Genomic DNA, 24,683 nt, shown 5'->3' with positions numbered 1-24,683 from the left:
GCATGCATCGTTTATATTACAATTACAACTCGGATGACGATTGTTAATGTAAATAAATAAATCATTAATTAATATTAAACAAAAAAAAGTATAGGTACGGTCAAACTACAATACATTAGCCTGCTGTAAGGTGTAGCTATTACATGTTTGCCGTTTGGTGACATCATACATTATAAGACGATTTGGACAAAACTCCCTTTACACATCCCTGAAAAAAAAAACTAAAAAATTAGAAATAACGTGTATTCATAATTTGTCAAAATAACTTCTCAATAATAAAGAATAGGAACAACGAAAAATTAAACCAATTTTCCTAGCTATTGTTTCGAAGCATAATACGTATGAAATGAAGTTGCTTTACTATTTATTTTTAGTGTAAAATTTATCGCTATTAGTTTATTAAATGTGTATAAAATGTGTACTGTGTTTTAACATTACCGCTTAGCGCTTCAAAGTTACACGCGACATAGAAACATACAGAAATTTCTAGACTATTCTGGACGCGTTTACTTACTTTCTTTAACTGATATAGTATACCTATTTTGTGTGTATACCTAATATTTATGGTATAAAATGTCAAAATGTATATGATTAACAAATAAATCATAAATACAAAATTAAATTTGGCATTACTTGATGAATATTAAACGCGTACACGTGAACTGCTGTTTTGTTTCTTGACCCACATTCTGTTTTATCTCTCACGTGTTTGATGCTCATATAATCTCAACACCATACCTTGTATTGTTTTAAAACATAAAATTTAATACATTCGATGTAATTTAGGAATAATTTAAAAGTATAAAAAATATTAACATTGTATTCTAATATATATTTCACATTAAAATTGTATTGTATGAGTACTTAAATGGTTTTGATTTGCCAACCGATCATAGTCGTAAAAACCCTTTTACTCGTGTACAATAAAATAAAGTAAACCATACTGTCATGAATATAAAAACCAAAATATAAATATTTTTTGCACTGACTCAATCATTGCCTACATTTCTTTTTCTATCTCTTTCTTGCATACGAAAAGCTACGTCACAAATAATAAGGCAGTTTTCAATGAGTTTTTAGCTATTACAATAATTTTCATAGCATTTTATTTGATTTTTCCAAGCTTGCTGAACTGTATTTCTATTGGTTAGTATTTAAAAAGTCGTCTGTCATTGGTTAATAATAACACAAACATAGCGTCACAGTTAGTAGTTTGCAATTGAAAACTAACTAAATACAAAAGCGACGTCAAGTCTGCACTCGGTGCTTGGTTCTAATTGAAGTCCTAAAATTATATTTATCTCTTTCTAACACGTCTACTAATCATATAATTTTCATGTTGTGTCTCTTTTACTCGTCAAGTGAAGGCCCTAGAATGTTCTAGACGTTTTAATGTATATATTTTGGCGCGACGACAGCGCTACGTTTCATTCATTTGTGAAGTAGATAGTGTGAACTTGTGAGTTGTGTTGTGAGTGGATATATTAAGACTTTCATCTAGTTATTAGTGGATTTCTAATTAAACCTACTATTGTAAGTATATCTGGTACGTTTTTTATGCATTATAATGTTTTATCATAGTAGAAAAATTAAACATCAAGAACCAAATCTTCTGGAAATAGTGTAGTATTGCGCGGTTCATAAGACTCCAAAAATGGTGTCAGCGAAAACTAAAAGGAATCGTTTCTTTGTTTCAGGATAAATCATCAAAATGGGAAAGGATTATTACAAAATATTGGGTCTTTCGAAAGGAGCGACAGATGACGAGATCAAAAAAGCTTATAGAAAATTAGCACTAAAATACCATCCGGATAAAAATAAAGCCCCCGGGGCAGAGGAAAGGTTTAAAGAAGTAGCGGAAGCTTACGAAGTACTGTCTGACAAGAAAAAGCGCGAAATCTATGATGCTCACGGGGAGGAAGGACTTAAGGGAGGAATGGGTGGACAGAATGGACCAGGAGGTGGCCAGTCGTTTTCGTACACGTTCCATGGAGATCCGAGAGCTACTTTTGCACAGTTCTTCGGTTCAGCGAGCCCGTTCCAAGCATTCTTCGATCTGAACGGCACAGGTGGCACGACGATGTTTTTCGACCGCGACATGGATGTTGACATGGACCCGTTCGCCAACATGGGTCTAGGACAAGCAAGACCAGGTGGCCCCGGTGGCGCCTTCAGAAGTCACAGTTTCAATTTCCACGGGTCTCCTAACAGAAAAGAGAAGACTCAGGATCCGCCAATAGAACATGATTTATACGTGTCGCTTGAGGATATTTCCCGTGGTTGCGTAAAGAAAATGAAGATATCTCGTCGTGTCATCCAACCAGATGGTACATCGAAAAAAGAAGACAAGGTGTTGACCATCCATGTAAAACCTGGTTGGAAAGCCGGTACAAAAATAACGTTCCAGAAAGAGGGTGACCAAGGGAGAAACAAGATCCCAGCTGATATAGTGTTTTACATTAGAGACAAACCTAATCCATTGTTCAAGCGAGAAGGCAGTGACATCAGATATACAGCCAAAGTTTCACTCAAACAGGTAAGAATCCCAGATTAATTTATTGTTATTCAATCCTCTATTCCTATGGGATTCCCATTGGGATATCAATAAGTTTGTTGATTCACATAATATCAATCTGCATTTAATGAACTCTGAGTCAGCACATTACTATAAATTATTAAACAATTGTTGTTTGCATAATACTAACATATCAGTATTGTTAACAATATTACTAAATTTTTTTTTTTTTTTTCTATAGGCTCTTTGTGGGACAATAATTGAAGTGCCAACCATGTCTGGAGAAAAACTGACTGTTAACCTTCAAGGTGAAGTGGTGAAGCCATACACTGTTAAACGATTCCCTGGCTATGGACTTCCATTCCCTAAGGAACCTACAAGGAAAGGTGATCTGCTTGTTGCATTTGACATCAAATTCCCAGACCGTCTAAGTTCAGGAGTGAAAGAAATCCTCATGGATACATTACCAAATTAAAATATTGAAGACTTGGAAATCTCATTAATGACTTAGGAGTATTGTAGCCCATTTGAATTTCATGAGGACTGCACTTTAAAGCTCAACTGTTACAATGGGACATTCCTATTAGGTTTTCAATATAAAACTTACTCATTTTATGATTGGGAGGACAAGAGTAAGCCGAGAGTTATTGCAGAAACTACATTCTGGTAATGAGCACACTCATATAAAATGCTCACTATCCTCTGCATAATTACTCTGACTATTAATATACAGATTCTATTCTTTGAGTCAGATGCTCTGCATTATAGAAAAAAAGATAATTAATTTATTGACAAATTTTGTCTGTTTATGATAGTTAACAGAATTAGCTAATCTTGAGTGTCTGAGATTTTTCATGCGTTTTAGGATGAAAAGTGGAATGGTTGTGAAAGTTTATTCCGAGTGTATTATTTAATTTTGTAAGATGTAAATATTTAAGTTGTGTAAATATTTTGATAGGGCAGTGATTGTAAGTTTTAGGTTCAATATTTCATACTGAAATAAAACTGACAATTGTAGTTTCCAATTAACATTAATTCAAATACCTAATTGCAAAAGTTGTATATGTAGTATAGTATTTTAAAGACTGTAATCCTCTATTCATTGTTTGATTGACAAATATAAACTTATCACTTATAATTACTGTTGAAATGGTAATAATAAAATATTTAAATTATCTATGGTTTTTGATTTCACATATTTCTATTAAATTTATCTTCACATCACTATGTTTACAACATTCTTAAAATAAGTTTGAAGCTAGAATAATTTTAGATGTGTTTATTGCAAATAAACTGAAAATAACTGTGGGACATAATATAGTGGCACTCTACATTAAGTATAGTGTATAAACAGCTGTAAAGGAATTAGGTGACGTCATCACCAGTTGGCACGGGGAGAGGGCCTTGGCGAGAGCTGGAAGAGTGCGGCCACAGAAATGGCGGGTTCGTTACATTGTATATAGTTGATAACACTTAGTTATTTCATTTTTGACGCTGTTATTGAGATGTTTTAACCTCACTTAACTTACAAGTGTTTATAAAAGAAAATTATTTATTTCTAATAAAATCTAACTTATGCATAATTGCATTTTCAAAATAAGCTTAATCACATTTGGAACCATTGTACTATAATATATAGGAGTCTATCATATTTACCACCATGAAAAATATTTCATTAAAATTGATTTTAAATATATTTTTATATATTTAGAATAAAAAACAGTTTTCGTGGCTGCAAGCCGCATTCAGACATGTGCGGGCATTGAAGAGCTCTCGCGTCACTTGTAAAAATATCCGCGGCGCCCGCCTCCGCGTTCGACTGAATTAATTTTGATTATAACTGATTATTCTATCTTTTTTTTATCTTGAGACATATTTTAATAAAATATCTTATTTATTAAAATTACACTAAAATTAGAAATACTGAACAAGAATCTTTAAACCAAATTATTTAATTTGGTTTACGATTAATTTTACTTTCAGTTTGATCCACTTTTTTTATTGTCTTTATTTATTAAAAAGTGACATAATTTTTTTTAAGTTAATAAATGATTAAAATTACATAATTTGTTGTAATTAGTGTCGTTGACCTGAAATTCGTTTGCATTATTCTCATATTGCATTTCCTTGTAAGTTAATAATTACTTATGTAATTAATAATATGTAATGTAGTATCAAGATACATTATTATATTCCTTTACTCCATTACTTGGTTTATATAAAATAGAATAGGTCATTGACAGTGGCACCAACCAATGCAACCAAATTTTGGACGCAAGTGGAGTTCCAGTTATTTTCAATATTGGGGAAATACGCCGCTAAAAGGATTTTTACAACGGAATTGGATAAATACGTTTCATTGTATAGTAATAAAATCACAATAAACTGTTAGGTATAATTGGTCTAAATTAATATGAGCTGTGTTTTTAGGAGAGTTTTGTACTTCTGTACGAATAGACTATAATAATGAACATCGAACAGATTTATTAATTGGCTATGAAAGATTGTCGTCATTACACTCGACCCTCTCTGGGATAAATTGTATCAACTCCATACAATGTTGTAGTCGTGTGCTCATGTATGTCAACATTGTCAAGTAATAAATTTAAATCTCATGTTAAAATATATTAAACAATAAAGCGTATTACGCGATAAAATACTAAATAATAAAAAAAAGCTTGCAGTTTGTATACGTTGATGATTATGTAGGATAAATATCATTTCATAGATTATTTCGCCAATGTCACGAAGGATGGAGAAAACACGAATGAGATTGAACGGTATGGTTGAGATAACAAACTCAATTAAATTCTGTACGTTTCTTATAAAAATCTATTCCATGTGTTAATACCCAACACTCAGTAATTAAAGGAAATATGTTATTTATATCTTTTATCAGAGGAATAAGCTCCAAATCTTATCACGAATAGAGTAGAGAGTAGGCTTACTTGTTACTTTTATATCTCTTTATAATATAACACAAATAAATATTTGTAAAAAAATGCGCTATTGGAAGTATATCGTGAAGCAGTTGTCACTCATGGCATGTATGTTAATAATAATTTCAATAAAATATTTTTAGTCAAATAAAATCAAAAATTTGCAATTGAGATTTGGTGTCTACATAAGAACCGAAACTGCCCGAAATTTATAATAAACTTGACTGATATTTTCGTTATATTTTATACTTAATGTACCTGTAAACCAAAACAAAAGATTATTCAGAAAAAATATCTGTGAAAGTAAATCAAAGATAATTCTAAAGGTTCGTTGAAGTATTACGAACATTGTGCCCTTCTGAGCACTAATTTATTGTATGGTATGCGTATTGTTTTCTCGGAAGTAAGCGTAAGCGTAGGCGTAGTGACATTGAAGTGAGTGTCCAACTTTCACTTATTAACTATAATTTGTCTGGGACGTATGCTCTAGGTGAGATGGCATTTAAATTAAATCTTAACCGCGATTATATTGCTTTTATTCTCTGTAAGCAATTTCGTTTGGCTGAATATCCACATAACCAGTGACACATAAAAAATTAAAAAGGCTTAAATTTATATTTGGGTTATACATTATTTTCTAAATTAAATAGGTGTACAATAGTAAAACAAACTCTTGTTATAAATAACTCGCAAAAATAGACAAGGATAACTGAAGTACCACGATACAAAAATTTTAACACCTTTTCATACTTTAGGTACCTGCTGATTCATTCCAATATACATCAGAAATAGTATGACAGTGTTTTTTTTCTATAATATATTGATGCATTATCAACAAAAAGGCAATTTAAAAAAATGTAACGACGTCTTCTTTTAATTTTTACTTTTTAATTTAAACATTTTTGTACTGGTCTCAGTGGCTAAAATATCTTAGTAAGTATATATATTTAAGAATTTTGCAAATAGTGGCCTAAATATATCAACTCAAAATACTGTACCCGCTTACTCAATTCCAGTGGTGAATTAAATTAATAGGAAGCTTATCACAGGCAGGATATCCTGACTTAATTTGTAGACATAAAGGACATAGATTAAGAATACATGTTTAATGTTGGTTAATGTCACACTTGAAAATTTCCTTAGTTTAACTATTATGCTAGATAAGTCACAGCGGAGATCAATCATAAATCACACATAAATAAAGATTAGATTTTTCAAACGATTATTAGTACCTAATAAAAAATATGCGAGTACTTAGGTTAATTCATTTAGTAACGTAATTCTATAATTATAGCTTGCATGAAGGCATTATTTATATATTCCTTAATTTAATGTTTATATTTATTAAAATTACACTGAATCAATCCGTTTGCATACATCGTAATATTAATCAGTTTTATCACAATTTTATCTACAAAAACAAAAATAGTATAATAAAATTGTATGTTGTTATTACAGTTTTTATTATACGCTTAAAATAAAACGGCAGAATCGGACAATGCAGTAAGTCGATATTATGTTATGGCGCCTGGGTGCCGAACGTGACCGACTTTACTCGAAAGTAACCGAACTTACTCGAACAATTCTCTTCGTAGTTCATTCGAGAAAGAACTTCGTACGCGCGGCGCGGTGCGGTTTAATCAAGTCGAACCGGTCGGTATCTGCTGTGCAACAGATATAAAGTGTATTATTTCTATAATATTATGTTGTTCTTTAATGTGTTGCCACATTGTTGTTATATATTTTACGATGCTTTTAGATCAATTATAGTATAATATTTGGTAATTTTTAGCTTCCAATCTGACTTTCAAATAACCCACTCAATATAGTTTATTTTATAAGTATTCTAGGTCTATGAAGTACTTACCTATAACATATTTCAGTTTTTGCATAAGTAAATTATACTTAATTGATGAATGTGCACCGTTGGTTTGATGATTGAACAATCAGTCTTAAAAATACAATTAAAATAAAATAAAAAATAATAAGTTTCAGTAGTCGGTAATTAGAGAGTTAGAGGGTACTTTCCGAAGTTATTTTTAATGTATGCCTTATTTTGTTATATACTATTACTGCTATAGGAACCTGTTTAAAATGATTCAAATATAACGAACGAACGCAATGGTTAATTTATTCAATACAATGCAATGTTTTTATTTACTTTGTTAATATTGGATTTTGAAATAACAATTAAAATTCCCTAAAATTTGGGAAAATTATGATTGGTTTATCCGAGCGTTAATAAAAAAACATATACACGTGCTCATTTCAGGTCACGTGTTTCAAAACGTGACTTGCAAAGACGCGAGCGTTATTTCACCAACTATAACTTAACTATTTTAAGAAGTCTTTGTCTTTAATGTGATAACTAGTTATTGTATGTCTTCCCAACTTATTCAGACTATGCTTGGTCTGTACGTGTAGTACTTGGAATGCGAAAGTAGTCTGCACTACTGTAAAGTTAAAGAGATGATATTGTGTTTGCCACGTTTAGGAGACTTTAAGTTTATAAATTGGTTGTTTTTTTTTTCTATCGCTGTATCTTCACGGGTGCATTGTCTGATAGATATAAGGTTGGTGGTTTGGGTGAGACCTTAGGCCTATAAATGATGCACACAAAAATAAAAAAATGTGGCTCAAACTATTTACAATGTACTATATCACGCTATACCTTGTAAGTTTAATTTTCTAGGATTTTCTTCTGTTTATGGTACTTACCTATACCACTGAGGATGCAGTGCAGTCATTTACGTACACGCAAAATTAATCTTTCTATCATAGTGATAAGGTTGTAAATTGCTAAGCAAAATATACTCTACGTAATTACTGAGTTTACTCTAAGCGTAATCAATCAATATGAATAGGTAAATATAATAATATTCTCAATGTACTAGTTGCTATATACTATCTCATAAATATACAATATATCTCGTACAGATAAAACGAGTATTACTTCTTACTTAAATTATGCAACGGACTTTATTGCGATTTTCATCAATAAATAGAGTGATTAATTATATATACAAGAGGAATTATGTGTATAATAGGTACTTGAATATCGTAGTAGACAAAAGCCGAGAATTTTGAGTTTCCTAGTCTGATAAAAACAGTTTCTTTTTCTTTTTAGGTTTGTATTTCTCCGGGACGGACAGCTATTCTAAATCTACATGTAATATATGTACATGGTAAAAGTTTATTAATAATATATATGTATATGGATCAAATATATATAAAAAATATAATCAGTAAACTATATATAGTTTATTATATATTATATAAAATATATGTATATATTGTTTATTGATTCTATTGAGATCGAGAACAACCAGCAAGAAAATGGAAACGGTGTTTACTTACTTTTAATTCTTATAATTTTTAATATTTTTATAAAAATCTAATCCATTTAGTCTATTTAAAATATCTATCATTTCGCTTTAATACACGGTAAACGTCATTCACCCTTACAATTTCTTTTAAAATAATTAGGCAATATGTTAATATTAAAAATTTGAATTAAAAAATATTGAAAATTTCCGTTGAACTTATATTATATTGTTATCTACATAAAAAAAAATGTCGACGTCGACTACAACGCCGCCTAAAAGGTATTTCTATAGCTAAGAAGTATCCACGTACATTACCGTCTTTACCATAGGGCACATGGGGCACGTGCCCAGGGCCCCCATCCTGAGAGGGCCCCGATGAGCTAACAATTTCCTTCACACGTTTGTGCTCACGTTGACTGCTATGTATATTTTTGAAAGTGATATATTTGTAAGAAAAAACTAACATATTTATCAAAAAAGGCTATTGACGATAGTCGATATTAAAAGTAGAAAAACGTGCTCTTCATTAAAGAAATAGATATACAATAAAACAGCCATAAGATTGTACAACCAATTAGATCCCTACGAATTTACGAAAATTACCTTATACTTAAGGCCTGGGCATAAGCAAATTATTTGTACATGGTAGTAAATATCTACCAAAAGTTGGTCAAGACATTTAGACGTACAAACGCACTCACACCGGATTTGTACACATATAAAGATAAATGAATATATTACTTATTAAGGAAACAAACAACATTATAATTCGTGCCATGTCGATTGTTATTATATTTTCATCAGTTCCTTATGTTATTCATAATCATAACCAATCAAATTACCATGTAAAGCAGATGCGTTTATTATACAAAGCAAGATATTAAATAATATTATAATTACCTAAATAAAAATGTAGAAGTTATAAAATAAAATAAATAACCGTTTATTAATAAGTATTATTTTTGAATATTTATAGCGAATAGAGAAAAGAATATAGAACAAAAATAATCATAAAGAATTCATTTTCATGTCTTAGGCTAGGGCGCTAATGTGTTTAATAAGGGCTAATTCATAATTTAAATTGTCTACATCGGCGCTGAAGCTCCCGAGCGGGAACTGAAATGCGTAAATTGATGTCGTCAAATGTTCTATGTTCGACTGAAATCTTGAGTCCCCTTGAGTTTCAAAATAAAACCTCGCACGTCGTTAAAGACGGAAGTGAAATCATTTGATATTTGCATTTCGAGTTTGTTATCGCCACACAATCTAATGTTATACTTATTTACAGTCAGACCATTATAATTATAATACTTAATAATAATTAATTATTTGACGAATGCAGATGTCTTAAAAGGTTTTAATTTTTAATTTCTTATATAGAGATATATTATTTTCACTGGATTTTTTTTTGTAAGTTATTTTCGATCTAAATAAAGTAATAAATCATTTTAGAATCATTTTTTTTTAATTTAAACTAAAGCTTATGTAAAGAAATTTAGCTTATGCTAAATGAAAAGTGAAAAATTAAATTATTTTTCATATTCATATAAAATATTTATTTTAAACTCATATTGAATACCCATGGTTGAAATTTTTGCGTGATATTGAACCATATCCACTTCATTTGTTTAATAAATCATTCGTAACTTTTAATGTATTAGCTTCCATTGATACATAAATGAAGATTATAATATATAATAATACTAATGATGAGATGGGTTGTGCATGTAGTAAGGATAAAAATACTCCAGACTATTTCTTTGCCAAACTTCATTCTGACCTGTTAAGCCGTTTTGTCTTGATTGAGTAACAAATATCAATCCAACCAAATTTACGCATTTATAAAACACACCTTAGTTCCCAAGGTTGGTGGCGCATTGGCGATGTACAGCACCAATGTCCATCAGGTGGCTCGTTTACCCGCCAATATACTACTATCAATAAAAAAATCTCATTTCAGCTTTGTTGGATTGCCGGGCGAGGAAAAAAGAGTGCACCTATGTAGCGTAAACCGCAGATCTAGTCTAGTCTTTAAATTTAGTCAGGATGACATTATTATCAAAAATTAGCATTATATACCTATTAACATAATAATTTCGTGACTTCCTGAAAATATTTCGATAATGATATTCGGAGCTACAAAATATTAAAAAAAAAACAATATTCCATAAATGTATTTACTGAATAAAGTCACAATTATTATACTGTATAATTTCCACCTTAATAAATTATTGTGACTAACGTTATCTAAACCTTACGACCTCTCCGGGTGTTAAGTAAATACTTAATTAGTGCAGGGCTTGTAATTAAAATACGGTTCATTAAATAAGTTATATAATATTAAAATATTTTTCTTTTTGAAGTGTATCTAATTATTTTAAAAATTGAAAATTAAAATATACTATTAATCCTAAAATTTAAATAGAATCATTTTAATTTAACGTTCCGAAATACATATTTATTTTTGATACTTAAATTTAACAAAAGCAATTAATGATTTATATCTATCGAATATCATATCTTTTTATTGTTGGTAAATATTTAAATGATACCATCTCACAAGTCACAACTGCTATTGTATGTTATATAGTGATCGAATCTTCTAGAACTTGGTTGCCTTATCATTCCACGTGTTGATCCGGCACGTGCGGTTATGTGAAGAATAAAGATACGCCTGGGCACGTCATTAAAGGTATAATTAGGTATATTTAAATTATGTGATAACTGTTTGCGTAATGTGATTAAATTGTTCGTTGTTCTTTTATACTTTTATTTATTTCAAATTAGATAGCTAAACTATAAATAAACGAGCAAAACGATGTGTCTGTAAATTTTTATTTTTTTTTATTTTTATGTTGTTGTTTTTTTTTTAATTTTGTTTTTATAGACGAAGATCTTATAATTAGTTCCAACATTATTGTGCGCATATTTTATTATTATTGTTATTTTCGTTTTAATATTAGATTAAAGCTGCGTCGATAGCAAGGCGTTCGAGCCAAACGCACGGAGATTTTCCAATGTCAAAAGTTATTCAAAATCATTGTCATAGATCGCGTAGATAAGATATTATGTAAATGATAAAGTGGAATTAGTAGTAGTAGATTTTCGTGGACGATATTACAAAACATAATATTTAATAATTATTTAATGAATATCCTTATGTTATGAGAATACTGAATTTCTTGTCGTTTTTCTAGAATTTGCATTCCGAAACGATGGTATCTTTCCACTCTGTGAAACTACATAAAATTTATGCTTCTTTGATACAGTTTATTTTTTTATATCTACTTATATTATATAATGTCGGAAAACTGACGTGATGTCCGTACCATAAACAATAAAAAAAAAACTAAACGTCACAATAATTACTACAGATATTAACTAATATCGTTTGTTGGAACGCGTATTTCGCAGAAAACTTTATGCTAAATTTAAAGAAAGGCCAGGTGATTCTACAACTAACCCAGTTCGTGATATATTTCATTCAGTATGAACAATGCCCAGGAGGGTTCATTACTTCCTAATTGGGTCATTGCGAATGAAGTCGAGGGTGCAGCAACTTGGAGCAAATAAAAATTCATTGAACATGTTCATTTTAAATATTAGGTATATTTTAATTTCATCCGCGTCAAATATAAAATTAACTATTAGGGCCCGATTAACTATGGGGCCTAATAATATATGATCAGAGTATGCCATAGTCCTATTCAAAATTAATTTATTACATTATTCCCCAAGTTTTGATCTGCCTACAATGCTTTATGGATGATCCCTGTTTCCACTACGAATGAAATTGAGATCGGATCACTTATTTTTTTAGTATTATCAAAATCGAATCACAAATATAAAAGTTATTACTGAACAAACACAAAATACTCAGTTTTGAAATCGGTTAATTATCGTAATTTAAATGAATAATGAAATATATTAGTGTATACTTTGCTCTTCCTACATAAAAATGTATGAAGCGTCTGTTTATCGCGCTGCAATGAACTCGGGACTTCCTGCTATTCAAGCTTTAGCCGATATTCGTATTCTGTTTCAAAGTGTAACTTTACTTATATTTAATTACATTTAGAATCATCCAATAACTACAATATCCAAACTAACAGGAATTTGCATTCATTTTTGATTTTGTATTCGCTTTTGTTACTCGACTGTAATTATCCGCATGCTCCGTTTACGTTTAATAAAGTTTTTGCAATAACTACACACGAATGACGAAAAATCTGTCTGTATATTATTTAAAATTATAAATATCACAGCGGCTTGTTTGATGGGTCCAGATTATAAACACTGTGATATATGAAGAGTTTGTTATAATTACTGAACACTTCGCTACTGTGAGAGATCAGACGCTAACGTAACTGTGAATCGTCGTCTCGATAAAGCACATATTTTGTCAGTATGACCTCAATCGGTCAAGCCGTTTTTATATATTGTACATATGCATATAAATAATATGGAAATTTCTCTATTCAATATTTAAGCTTTAGTTAGCTACACTTTTTATTATGAACATTATGCAGTTATAGGTATTATTTAACTGTTAATTTAACTAATAGAGTAATTCGGCTTAAACGCGATTATATAGCGTCGAAATGATCGTCTCCGTGCTGTTTCAATAACGTAAATATGTCTATTGTTATAGTAAGGTGGATTCGGGTAATTACGAAAGGAAATTTGAAGAGTTGGTGGGATATTTATATTTTAATTTATCATTCAACATTGCAGGCGTCAATGCTACTAATTTACGTTACCTTATTTACTTGAATGTCTTGCCTTTAATTCTATTTTAACGACTTTTATAAATATACTCGATATTTATAGATACATGTGTTTAAAAACCTGATTAGTTTTACTTTGTACGAGTCCAATTCCGAAGTATGTTCGGGTAATTCTGAATTACAGTTAAAAGTGGGTTTTCTTTAGTTTCAGCATAAGAAATATATTCATTTTTCGTTTAGATTTACCCTCAATTATTTTTTTCCGTGATTATGACCTCTCAGTTGGCTGAACATATATATGCGATATTTTTATTTCGGAATTGCCCTACAATTTGTCTACGGTAGTCAAACTTATAGTAAGTAGGTACACAATTTAGTAGTATGAAATTAAAAATAAAATTCAAAATATTAAAGTGTAATCAAAATGAGGTAAGTAGTAGTAAATGGAATTATGAAGATTCAACATAAAAAAAATACAAAAATAACATACAATTCACGTAAGCGATAACATTAATTAGATTAAAAAATGCTCTCATTATAATTAAAACTTAAAATTAATATTTTTACCGTAGTTTGGTATTTAACATAAAATGTTCTCTAATAAAACAATCATTAATAATAATTAACAATAAATTTTATATCTAATCAGTACCATACGTATCCTTTTACCTATAAATTATGTAAAAATCTACCCATCAATCGAGCCGAGCATTAGTATTAGATAATATTGTACTTCACCTAAATTTTTATGGTTAGGTTTTTACTGCTGTACCTAAACTCTTTGATTTCAATCAAAATACACTTTGTTATTTTCATCTAACAAGTGAAATTCTCTGTCATTCCTGTTACTTTTTTTTAAATCTACTTTCTTTATTATTAGTAGTTCCGTTATTTCGTCACGATCTTTTCTTTTTGATTGGACAAATTTAAGAGTTGGCTTTTTAATTGTTTTTAAGAAATCAACTGTGTAATAGGTCTCATTGTTTTTTTGGAATATATTCTCAATAAATCCAATATAGTAGGTCCATTTCTTTTTGCTAAAGTACCTCACAAGTACTGCATCTTTTAACAGGTATTCTTCTTTCTTTTCATCATTTTCTTTGATTACAACCTCATCCAAATTTGGCATACGTTTTAGGTTTTTGGTTGATTCTTCTTTTTTAGTCTTATCACTATTTTCAGTCTCAATATTATTTTCAGTTTCGTCATTATTTCTACAAACTTTGTCAGTCTTTACATATTCGTGAATGTCATTTTCTTTCCCTATCTTGGTCTTTTTGCCTGTACCTTTACCATTTTTTTTTATTTTGTTTATTCAAATCCATAGTCAATATTTTTCGTTCTTCTGATATATTACAAATTATATCCTGATTTTTAGGGTTTTTGCATTCTACTTCATGTGGTTTGACTTCTATTTCTTCTATTTGTGTATCATCCCAGAATTCATCAATAAAACATTCATTGTCACTATAATCAAATCCTATTTCACTATATACACTCATTATATCCGATATACTAGTTGTAGAGCTGTTGGAATCTAGCTGTTCAAATTTAGTCGTTCTTCGTTTTTTATTTTTGGTCTTTTTAAATCTTGATGTCAAATTTGCAATAGGAGATTTATTTTTTTCTTTATCCTTTGACACACGTTTCTTTGTTTTTGGTATTTCGTTTTCTTCTGTATTTTTTTTAATTATGGATGCAGTGATGACTTCTGCACCTATTGATATTCGTTTCTTTTTTATATATATATTGTCTTTTTTATCTTGGCGAATTTTATCAAGCAAAATTTCTTCAAAATTTACTTTTATGTCTGATATTATAGTTATTTTATGTTTAACTTTTTCCTTTGTTTGAGAATGAGTATTTTGCAGGCATTTTGGCAACATCAATGTTGATTTTGCAAGAAAAGGCTTAGTTTGTTCATTTGTTTTTGATAATGTACTTAGAAAACTCACACTATTTGTATTAAGACCTTGTCCATGAATTTGTATTTTTTTAGCAATTTGAGGTATTTCGTTAAAGAAGTCAACGCACAATTCATTCAACGACTTCGGAGATTTAAGACTTGAATGCGCCTGTGTACGATAATGTTCAGATTCTTTGTATCTTTTGTAAGCAGCGGGATCGTATTTATCTTGTGGTATCACATGTGAATCAAATGGGTAAATGCCAGCTTTTTTAAAACCATTTCTGATTACATCCGGGCTGGTATCTTGCCAAGTTTCTGCTAAGGTTTGAGCAAAAACTTTTTTTGGCATCTTAATACCAACATTGTGACGCTGCCATTCAACTAATTTACGATCCCATTTGCTTTTGAACGATTTAAAAACCGCGATATCTAGGGGCTGTAATAAATGAGAAGTGTGAGGAGGCAATTTGAGAATGGTAACATCATTCTTTATGGCCAATTCTATTACTTTTGCATCCACATGTGTGGAATGTCCGTCGTAAATGATAAGCACAGGTCGTTCATCACCTAAAGCTGGAATCAAAACTTTTTCCATATAGTTGTAAAAAATGGCTGTCTCCATCCATCCTTTTGAACTAGCTGCATACGACAGTTCAAAATCAAAATTTTCGGTAGTGCCCATCCACTGGTCCCAGATATTCTTCCCTTTAAATACTATTAACGGTGATAACTTTTTGCCACTTGCACTTACAGTTGTCAAAATAGTTGTATTTTCTTTTCCAGTTCCACAAGTTGTTCTAGAACATGGTTTATTGATAGCACCAACAACTTTCGTCTTTGTTGGGTCAAGAGACAAAGATGTTTCATCCATATTCCAAATTAAATGAGGACTTTGAAAAAGGTTTAAAGCAGACAATGTATCCTCTAGTAGTTTGAAATATTCAAAGATTACAAACGGGTCCGTCATTTTCTTTCTAACGTATTCAACGGGCTGTGGCTTTTTAATGGAAAGTCTGTGCCTTTTTCGAAAATTTATAAACCAGTCTTTGCCCGGTTTGTTGTTTGTAAATGGCGTATGTAAGTTATTGCTTTTAACGAACTCTGCGACTAAATTTAGGACCTCCTCCCTTGAAAGGCCAAACCCCCACTTTTCCATAGTTTTGATTGCGTCGACCAATCGATTTTCTACTTCCAACGGAATAGCTAAAGGTCTACCTACAACATTTGTACTATAAGTTGCTTTAATCTTATCGTAAAGAGTTGTTGTGGGTATTCCGTACTTATGCGCTGCAGCATACATTGATAATTTACCATCATTTACTTCTTGAATTGCATTGGTTATATCATCTTGTGTGTACCTGGGTGTTTTCTTTTTTTATATTTATTAGGCATGATTCTGAAACAATCAAAATATAGTACATTGAAAAGCTTAACTGAATAGAGACCAATTAAAAACAGATTAAAAGATTATAAACAACAAGAACTGCAAGATTGGGAACCACTGACCATTCCTTTGTAAAATCAGTATCGGACAATTCCGAAAGATTTATAGTTCAGAATTTCCCGAGTCGGCTAATTTCGAAAAAAACTAAAACCTTGAGTTAGGGCTTCCTAAGCTAATTCAATAGTACTTTAAAACGAAAATCTATCGAATTTAAAAAAAAACAATAAAAATTACTTACTAGATAATTAGTTATAGATCTTCGGGTAAATCCGATAACTCAAAAAACGCGAGAAATATCACTCGCTCATATAAATGTCGTTGTCACACCGTCACTTGCTGATAGCGCCTTGAGCCAACTGAGGCGCGGGTCGAATTAAATTAACGACTTGGCGAATATTGCTAGCGCTAAAAATATTGTCGCTATTTCCAGAAATTTGTAATTATTGGAATAACCCGATTTTCGGAGTTAGCCGAATGCACCTTACATGAAATCAATAGTTGTAATAAATTACATTTAAAAAAAATCCCGCTGAGTTTCGTTCGCCGGTTCTTCTCAGGACCGAGATATTAATTTCCGAACCGGTGGTAGATTTTTGACTATCATTAAACAAGTGTAACACTTCTGTATTGAATAAAGACTTTGACTAATCAAAGATTATATATATTCCTAATACACTTATTTATTGTAAGTCAAACAGTCAAACATAGAATTGTTATGTTAAATGTTAAGGAATAAGATGTGTCTCAAGGGAAATATAACAACAATTAATTATACGGCGAAAATAATGGCCGAGTTACATTTGACGTAACCGTGACGCAAGATATACAACAATGAATATAATCATATAAGGAAAACATAAATGATGACGTGCAGACGTTTTTACCGCATAAGGATAGACCGGGGCTGTCTTCAAGTGCATATAACCAGCAGACTTAATCACGAACACTAGCGATCAGAATGGTGTTCCGGTACGATGGTAAAAAAGAATATTTCTGTTTAAAAAAAACCGTGTAAAACGTTCTGTTTACATTTTAACGTGGTGGTTGATTTTTGTTTTGTATAAAAACCGGCAATATCTATGACAATATATGTCACTGGTGCTAAAAATAATAAACGAAAATAAGACAATCAAAGCTAGGAAATAGTTGTATAAGAATATATTTTAATGAGGAAGATACAAATCAAAAAAATCTTTAATTAATTTATGTAAAGCTACCAACGGCTCGGAAAGTAGATTCTACCGAGAAGAACCGGTATAAGTAACCGGTAGAGGCTAGGGAGACAAAGCGATGATCGTCAATACGACGATAAAACTTAAGATTCTATAATCTTTTCTTGTTTATATCTTTAAAATCCAGAGCGTTTGATGTATAGTCAGCGTCATATATAAAGCAATAAATAATATTACCAAAAACGTAGAAACATCTAAAGAGATCAATAATATTCGTACAACCAAAGTCTAAATATTTAAAACATCCATTTTGCGCCAATGTATTGGAGCACGAACATCGTCAAATGTATGAGTTCATTCCAATTGTCTGTTGTGTAATTAAAATGATAACAAGCAAAGCGCCAGTCGTTTCTAGGCATCCAAATAGTAAAAAAAATTGAACAGAATTAATCGTAATACATTTTAAGTACATTTCACTTCTACCTATGACCTATTTTAATATTTCTAACAGCAGAAATTAGCGTGATTTTATAAAAAGTACAGTTAATATATATAGTGTACTGAACCCAATTGACTAAATTGGCTTATAAATTAGGCCACTTGTAAGATTTATTAAATGACATATTTGTTTTATGGATGCTGGTGTTCGATATGTTTTTTGACGACCTCCGTGGTCGAGTAGTGTGTACACCGGCTTTCTCGAGTACGCCACTCCGAGGTCCCGGGTTCGATTCCCGGCCGAGCCGATGTAGAAAAAGTTCATTACTTTTCTATGTTGTCTTGGGTCTGAGTGTATGTGATACCGTCGTTACTTCTGATTTTCCATAACACAAGTGCTTTAGCTACTTCCATTTGGATCAGAGTAATGTATGTGATGTTGTCCAAAATTTATTTACATTTATCTTAGTGTTTAGTTGAATTAAATTGCAAATCGTTCTTTCATTACCGGGCCAGGAGTAAGGATATTTGAGTTTTGTATTTTTATTATTACTTTTCCCTGTATGTACTGGCAGATAAGTTGTCACCATTGGCACCGTACGGAATATTAACCATTCATTATTACCGAACTGGAACTGAGATGTTAATCCCTTGTGACGAAACACTAGCTAAGTAAATACTATGTATTGTCGTTTAGCGAAGGTACTTAATATTTATTTACATCTGCGATTAAGAAAAACATCTAGAAGCCGTGTATTCTCGTAATCGCAATAGAACATCGTCTCCATAAAAAGCGAGGCCTTCGTTCAACAATAAGAACATTATAATATTTTGTCCAGTTGCTTACTACTCTAGCTAAAATTCTAAATATATTATTTATTTGATAAAAAACTGTTTCAATATTATTAATTACATAAACGATTTAAAAAAATTATCTTACCTTCGTTTTGGAAACAACTTACTCAATCATCATCCTCCTGCCATTATCCCAATTTTATTTGGGGTCGGCGCAGCATGTCTTCTTCTTCCATACTTCTCTGTCGGACGTCATCTCATAAGTAACATTATTTCTAACCATATCGTCTTTCACACAATCCATCCATCGTTTCTTGGGTCGTCCCCTACCTCTATATCCATCCACATCCATTCTCAAAATCTTTCTCACAACATGGTCCTCATTCCTCCGCATAACATGCCCATACCAAGACAGCCGGTTTCCAGATAGCTTCTCGGTTACCGGTGCCACTTTCAAACTACCTCTTATGTACTCATTCAAACAACTTACTCACTAGCCACGCAAATCGACACTTCCATTCAATGCCCTCGAGGGGTGAATTAAAAAAAAGCCTCTGCCTCGCCTATGCCCATCTCCGGGATACAAACTATCTCATTACCAAATTTCATCTAAATCGGTTCAGTGGCTTAAGTGTGAGGAGGTTAAGCGATGAGAGTTACTTTCGCTTTTATAATATTAGTATGGATTTTAGTGAAATGCTTGTCTACGTCTTGTGTATAGGTCATATCTACAATCATTTACAGCGAAACCTTAACTCTATACTCGTCTGGGCTACTACATGGTATACTGCATACTAAGTTTTTGTTTTAAACTTCAGGTCAATGGGTTTATTTATCTAAACTTTTAATTGTTCACAATTTTCAATATTACATAGAAATAATCGATAATCTTTTCATTCCCAAGGTACACTGATGATGACAACACTATTTGTATACAATGATGAACGCACTATTTGTATTAAAAACCTTTTGCACACATTTTTTCCAACTTTTTTTTTAATTTGACAACAGAGGTAGTTTGTATACATACTGGAATCCGGTTGTAAAACCGTACAATTGTCCCACAAAAGCGATACTGACTATTCAGTCGAGTACCAAAGATTTGCGGGTTAATTTGTACAATAATAAAAAAAATAAAAAACTATACGATGTTAATATGTTGTATCTTTGATTTATAAATATATAATGGTTATAAATGAAGCAAATCATAAAGAACGGTATGAGGCAATTATAGCCATCCACATTTAAATACGCCACGACGCCGCCGTACGTTGGCGTTATGACATAACGAATGCATTTCACTGTGCCAAATGCCAATAGATGCCAATCTCATTCTGTTAATGCCAATTCAGTTTTATTTACATCTCAATGCCAAGGCGCTTAATGGAATGGCTCGTTTAGATTGTACGTTTTAGTTCGTATATATCATGAACAAGACTATCACCGTAGCAATGTTTTGATCATCATTTTTGTACCTGAATTTATCGAAGTTTGTTTACGTAGTTTTATTACATTTAGGCTTTTTATCCATAACGAGCTTACCGTATACCGAGACGGGGCGTAATCAATGCCAATTTCCGGAATCCAGACTACCAATTTGTCAACAGAAAAACCTGCCACTCTTTCGTGACCCCACTCGGGATTGGAGCCTCAAAGGTGCCTTAAAGGTTTTACAAATGTAATAGTCATAAACAGTAAAAAAAGCGGGTAAATTTTTTAAGATACATATGTAACGACTGGAACTTGGTAGAACATTATTGGTATATTAGTTAAATTTTTTAATTTTTTTTGACTTTATTGTAAAAATAAAATACCTAACAGAAACAGTATAAATATTATTAAAAATAAAAAATTGAATATGTGTATTACCTGTTAATGTTATAATAAAAGACTAAATCAAGAAAAAAAAATAACTGAAGAAAAAAATAGCGACCTTGCAACACCGCAGTTGTTATGTCATACTCAATCTAGCCTAGCTAGGATTTACCATTTTTTTTGCAGATAATATATTGTAAATGTTTCTTGTTACAACGGCGTAAGGTTCAATTTTCTGTGTGATTATGATTGATTATTTTTGTAGTAACAAGGCTAACGCCTTCCTACGGTAAGCCAAATAACAATGCAAAGGATCTGTGAGTCATCAGGACTTTAAGAGTTTTAATAATAAGCCAGTTTTATGAGAACTTGATAAAATTTATACAGTTGGTCCAACTGTTTGTATTGATTGTTTAAATCACCTATATATAAATTCTCTATTTCATCTCATATGTATAAAATATTCTTTAAAAAAGTTAAAAACGTATCTGTAAGTTTATATTTATGCATTACTTGGTGGTAGGGCTTTGTGACTCATCAGATATTCTACCGCTAAACAGCAATATTTAGTATTGTTATGTTTCCGGTTTGAAGTCAGAGTGAGCCAGTGTAATTCAGGCACAAGGAACATAACATCTTAGTTTCCAAGGTTGGTCGTTTATCAACGATGTAAGAAGGGAAGGTTTATTGATTCTCATAGCGCCAATGTCTATGGGCGGTCGTGACCACTTACCATCAGGTGGCCCATTTCCCATTCCGCCTACATAATAAAGAGATATAAATAGAATGTAACATCAATACATAATATCGATCATATTGTATATGACTTATAGGTAAATAATAATGATAATGCTTTAATTTTAACTCCAAAATTGGGAGTAGCTTTGTAAAATTAGCTGAATCTTACATATAAACGAACACACGGCTTGTCACCTGTGAATTCTTGTATTGCATAACAAGCTTTATACCTTCTTTTATTCATCATTCGTGATCAGCCTGTATTATTCCACTGTTGGACGAAGGCCTTCCCAAAGGCGCGCCACTGAGCCCGATCTTCGGGCCTCCCATAATCTTCATTTACTGTATATTAATTATGATATGATATATTCATCACTAGTTTCGCTCGCGTGTTAGCTGTTTGACTTCAAGTGTTAGGTATGAAAAAGTAAATTTCATCAAATTCGGTTTCGGAGTTTAGCTGTGATAGAGTAACCGACAGACAGACAGAGTTAATTTCGAATTTATAAGTACTATTATTATTGATCGGCTCATTTTTTTGCAATGTACATTATATTCTTATACATATATTCAAATGCAACAGTAAGTATTCTTCTATGTTTAAAACATCCCGAAAGCAGTCCAGCGTTCTAATTTACGACCAGTTTTAAATCGTCACTATGTTCGGAAGATCCTACCGAGATGAACCGTCAAGAAACTCGAAACTAGATACTTTTTTTCAACAATCAATTTACTAATTAGTAATTGAATTATTATTTATCCTGCATGGAAACAACGGATTCAAACTCCACGCTTTTTTGTAATAAATACAAATAATCGATTGACTTGATTAGATTTTCCAAAACGTGTTTCCTTTTTAAGCGGCGTATAGGCGGACCACTGACAAGGAACAACAGAGTTTAAAAAAAAAACCATTTACATTTTATCTTAGGCTACGTTCACACCAAACTGACTGTCAGCCGCCGAAAGTGAACGAGCGTTCCGCAGTTTATTGTATTTCCATACATATTCACTTTCTCATTCACATCTAACCGACAATACGTTATTATGTTATGCGTAGACGCTGACATTCGGCGGCCGATTAATGTATATGTATGTATAGTAGGCTACAGTGTATTGTCAGCATATTGTGAACGTTTACACTGGGGCTCACAGTGAGCCTGCTCACATTCGGCGGCTGACTATACGTTAGGTTTGAACACGGCCTTAGAAACATTCCTCATACGGCTACCGCTATTTGTTTTTATGATTTCGTTAGAAATTTTACAATCCGTCATGTGGTGTGAAAGAACGGTGAAGCAGTATAAGACTGTTCAGGCTACTTTATAAATATTCGCCGAACGTATAAACTACAATGCCACAACCACGTGTTATAAATAAATTATGAAGTTTGAACCTTAAACATTTGACATTGACATTGAACTTCGCAAAACTAGGTTGTCAAATTGTCAATATAAAATATTTTCATTTATTGTTCTCTTATGTTTACGGGGGCCTGTAATCTCGACCGTACCGTTCAATCTCCATGGTGTCTTCTCCATCGCACGTGACATTGGCGAAATAATCTGTGCCCTCTTGGCACAAATAAAAGACAGAATAAAAAAAAATGTTAACGGGGTGATAATTGTTTTTGATTTGCTATTTTAACTGTGCCGTTGCCTGTTCTTTATTGCTCGATCCAATTATTTTGTTCGCTTTTGCTTTTTTATATTGTAATAACAAATCATTCCATATTTAAGTTAAGGGTAACGCAGGACGAATTGATGTTTTTTTAATCGAACGTTGACTAACTAATCAGAAATTATAAATTAAAATAAAGTTAAAAAATGTGTGTGTAAGCTACTGCACCCGTTTAATTATTTATTATTAAAAAAAATGTAAAAAAAATAAATAAAAAATAATAATTGAATGCTGAAAACTGCCAGCTATAGAAACTTTAAAAAAAAATAATATGATTTCAGCAAGTGGCAAGGTTTTATTAAATGTCAAGAGAAATATTTCGTTGCAGTAATAACGTATAAATCTTATAAAATATAAAAAGAACAGCTATAATAAAAAAAACACAAACATTTATTTCGATACACATAGCGATTTAACAATAAATTGTCATAATAAATTACACTGTTTCACAAAGGTTTTATTGAAGTGACGGAATCATAAGACTTACTAGATTATGACTATTAACATTTTTATGTGTACCTATTTCATTAGAACAACTTATTAAAAGATTATCAATCATATTTTACATAATTTTTAAGTAAATAATAATGATAAGACTTTCTTTTTATATGAATCATTGATATTACTTTAATTTTTACTCTGAAATAGAGACTAGCTTTATAAAATTAACTATGTCTTACATTACATATAAACGAACACATGGCGTACTATATAAACATTTCAAGTTTTGGCACAGCATTATTCACAGTCCAAACATATTATATACAGAAAACATTTATTATTCATTATTATTATAATATTATTTATGTATATCTTATCTAAATTAGCATTTAATTAAATAATTGTTTTTAAAATTTTGCATTACTTAGCACTTTTATCCCTGTATGAAAATTCAGGACGGCGGTAACTGTGTAAAGGTAATTTTATGTTCAAGGAGGTAAAAAATAACCCTGTATTTTTACGTTAAAACTTATAGATATTCTTTTATATTTCTTATATATAATTCTCTCCAAATAAAAAATATTCATTGCCGCTATAAGGCTAAATATTTCAACGCAAAACAGAAAGTGTAGAAATTAATTTTATTATTGATTATTTTCGAAAGTTAAAATCTTTTATTTAGTATATATTTGTAATAATATAAACTACATACTAAAAAAAAACAATTCTAATAAACATATAAAA

The 24,683-nt window shown here is 31.1% G+C and overlaps 2 protein-coding genes across 3 annotated transcripts in view; both read left to right on the top strand.

Moving 5' to 3' along the window:
* The window catches only part of Obsc (Obscurin), a 415,125-nt gene that overhangs the window by 215,237 nt on the left and 175,205 nt on the right, over nt 1-24,683 (top strand). The gene's annotated exons all lie outside the window — the stretch shown is intronic.
* On the top strand, nt 1,382-3,692 carry LOC113398247 (dnaJ protein homolog 1). Its single transcript, XM_026636889.2, has 3 exons — nt 1,382-1,533; nt 1,698-2,536; nt 2,757-3,692. Exons 2-3 carry the CDS (start codon nt 1,712-1,714, stop codon nt 2,988-2,990), a joined length of 1,059 nt encoding a protein of 352 aa, XP_026492674.1. The 5' UTR covers nt 1,382-1,533; nt 1,698-1,711; the 3' UTR covers nt 2,991-3,692.

Source organism: Vanessa tameamea, chromosome 2 (assembly GCF_037043105.1).
Source record: "Vanessa tameamea isolate UH-Manoa-2023 chromosome 2, ilVanTame1 primary haplotype, whole genome shotgun sequence".
NCBI classification, from domain to species: Eukaryota; Metazoa; Arthropoda; class Insecta; order Lepidoptera; family Nymphalidae; genus Vanessa; species Vanessa tameamea.
The sequence above is the reverse complement of the archived record's forward strand: the minus strand, read 5'-3'. Positions and strand labels throughout refer to the sequence as shown.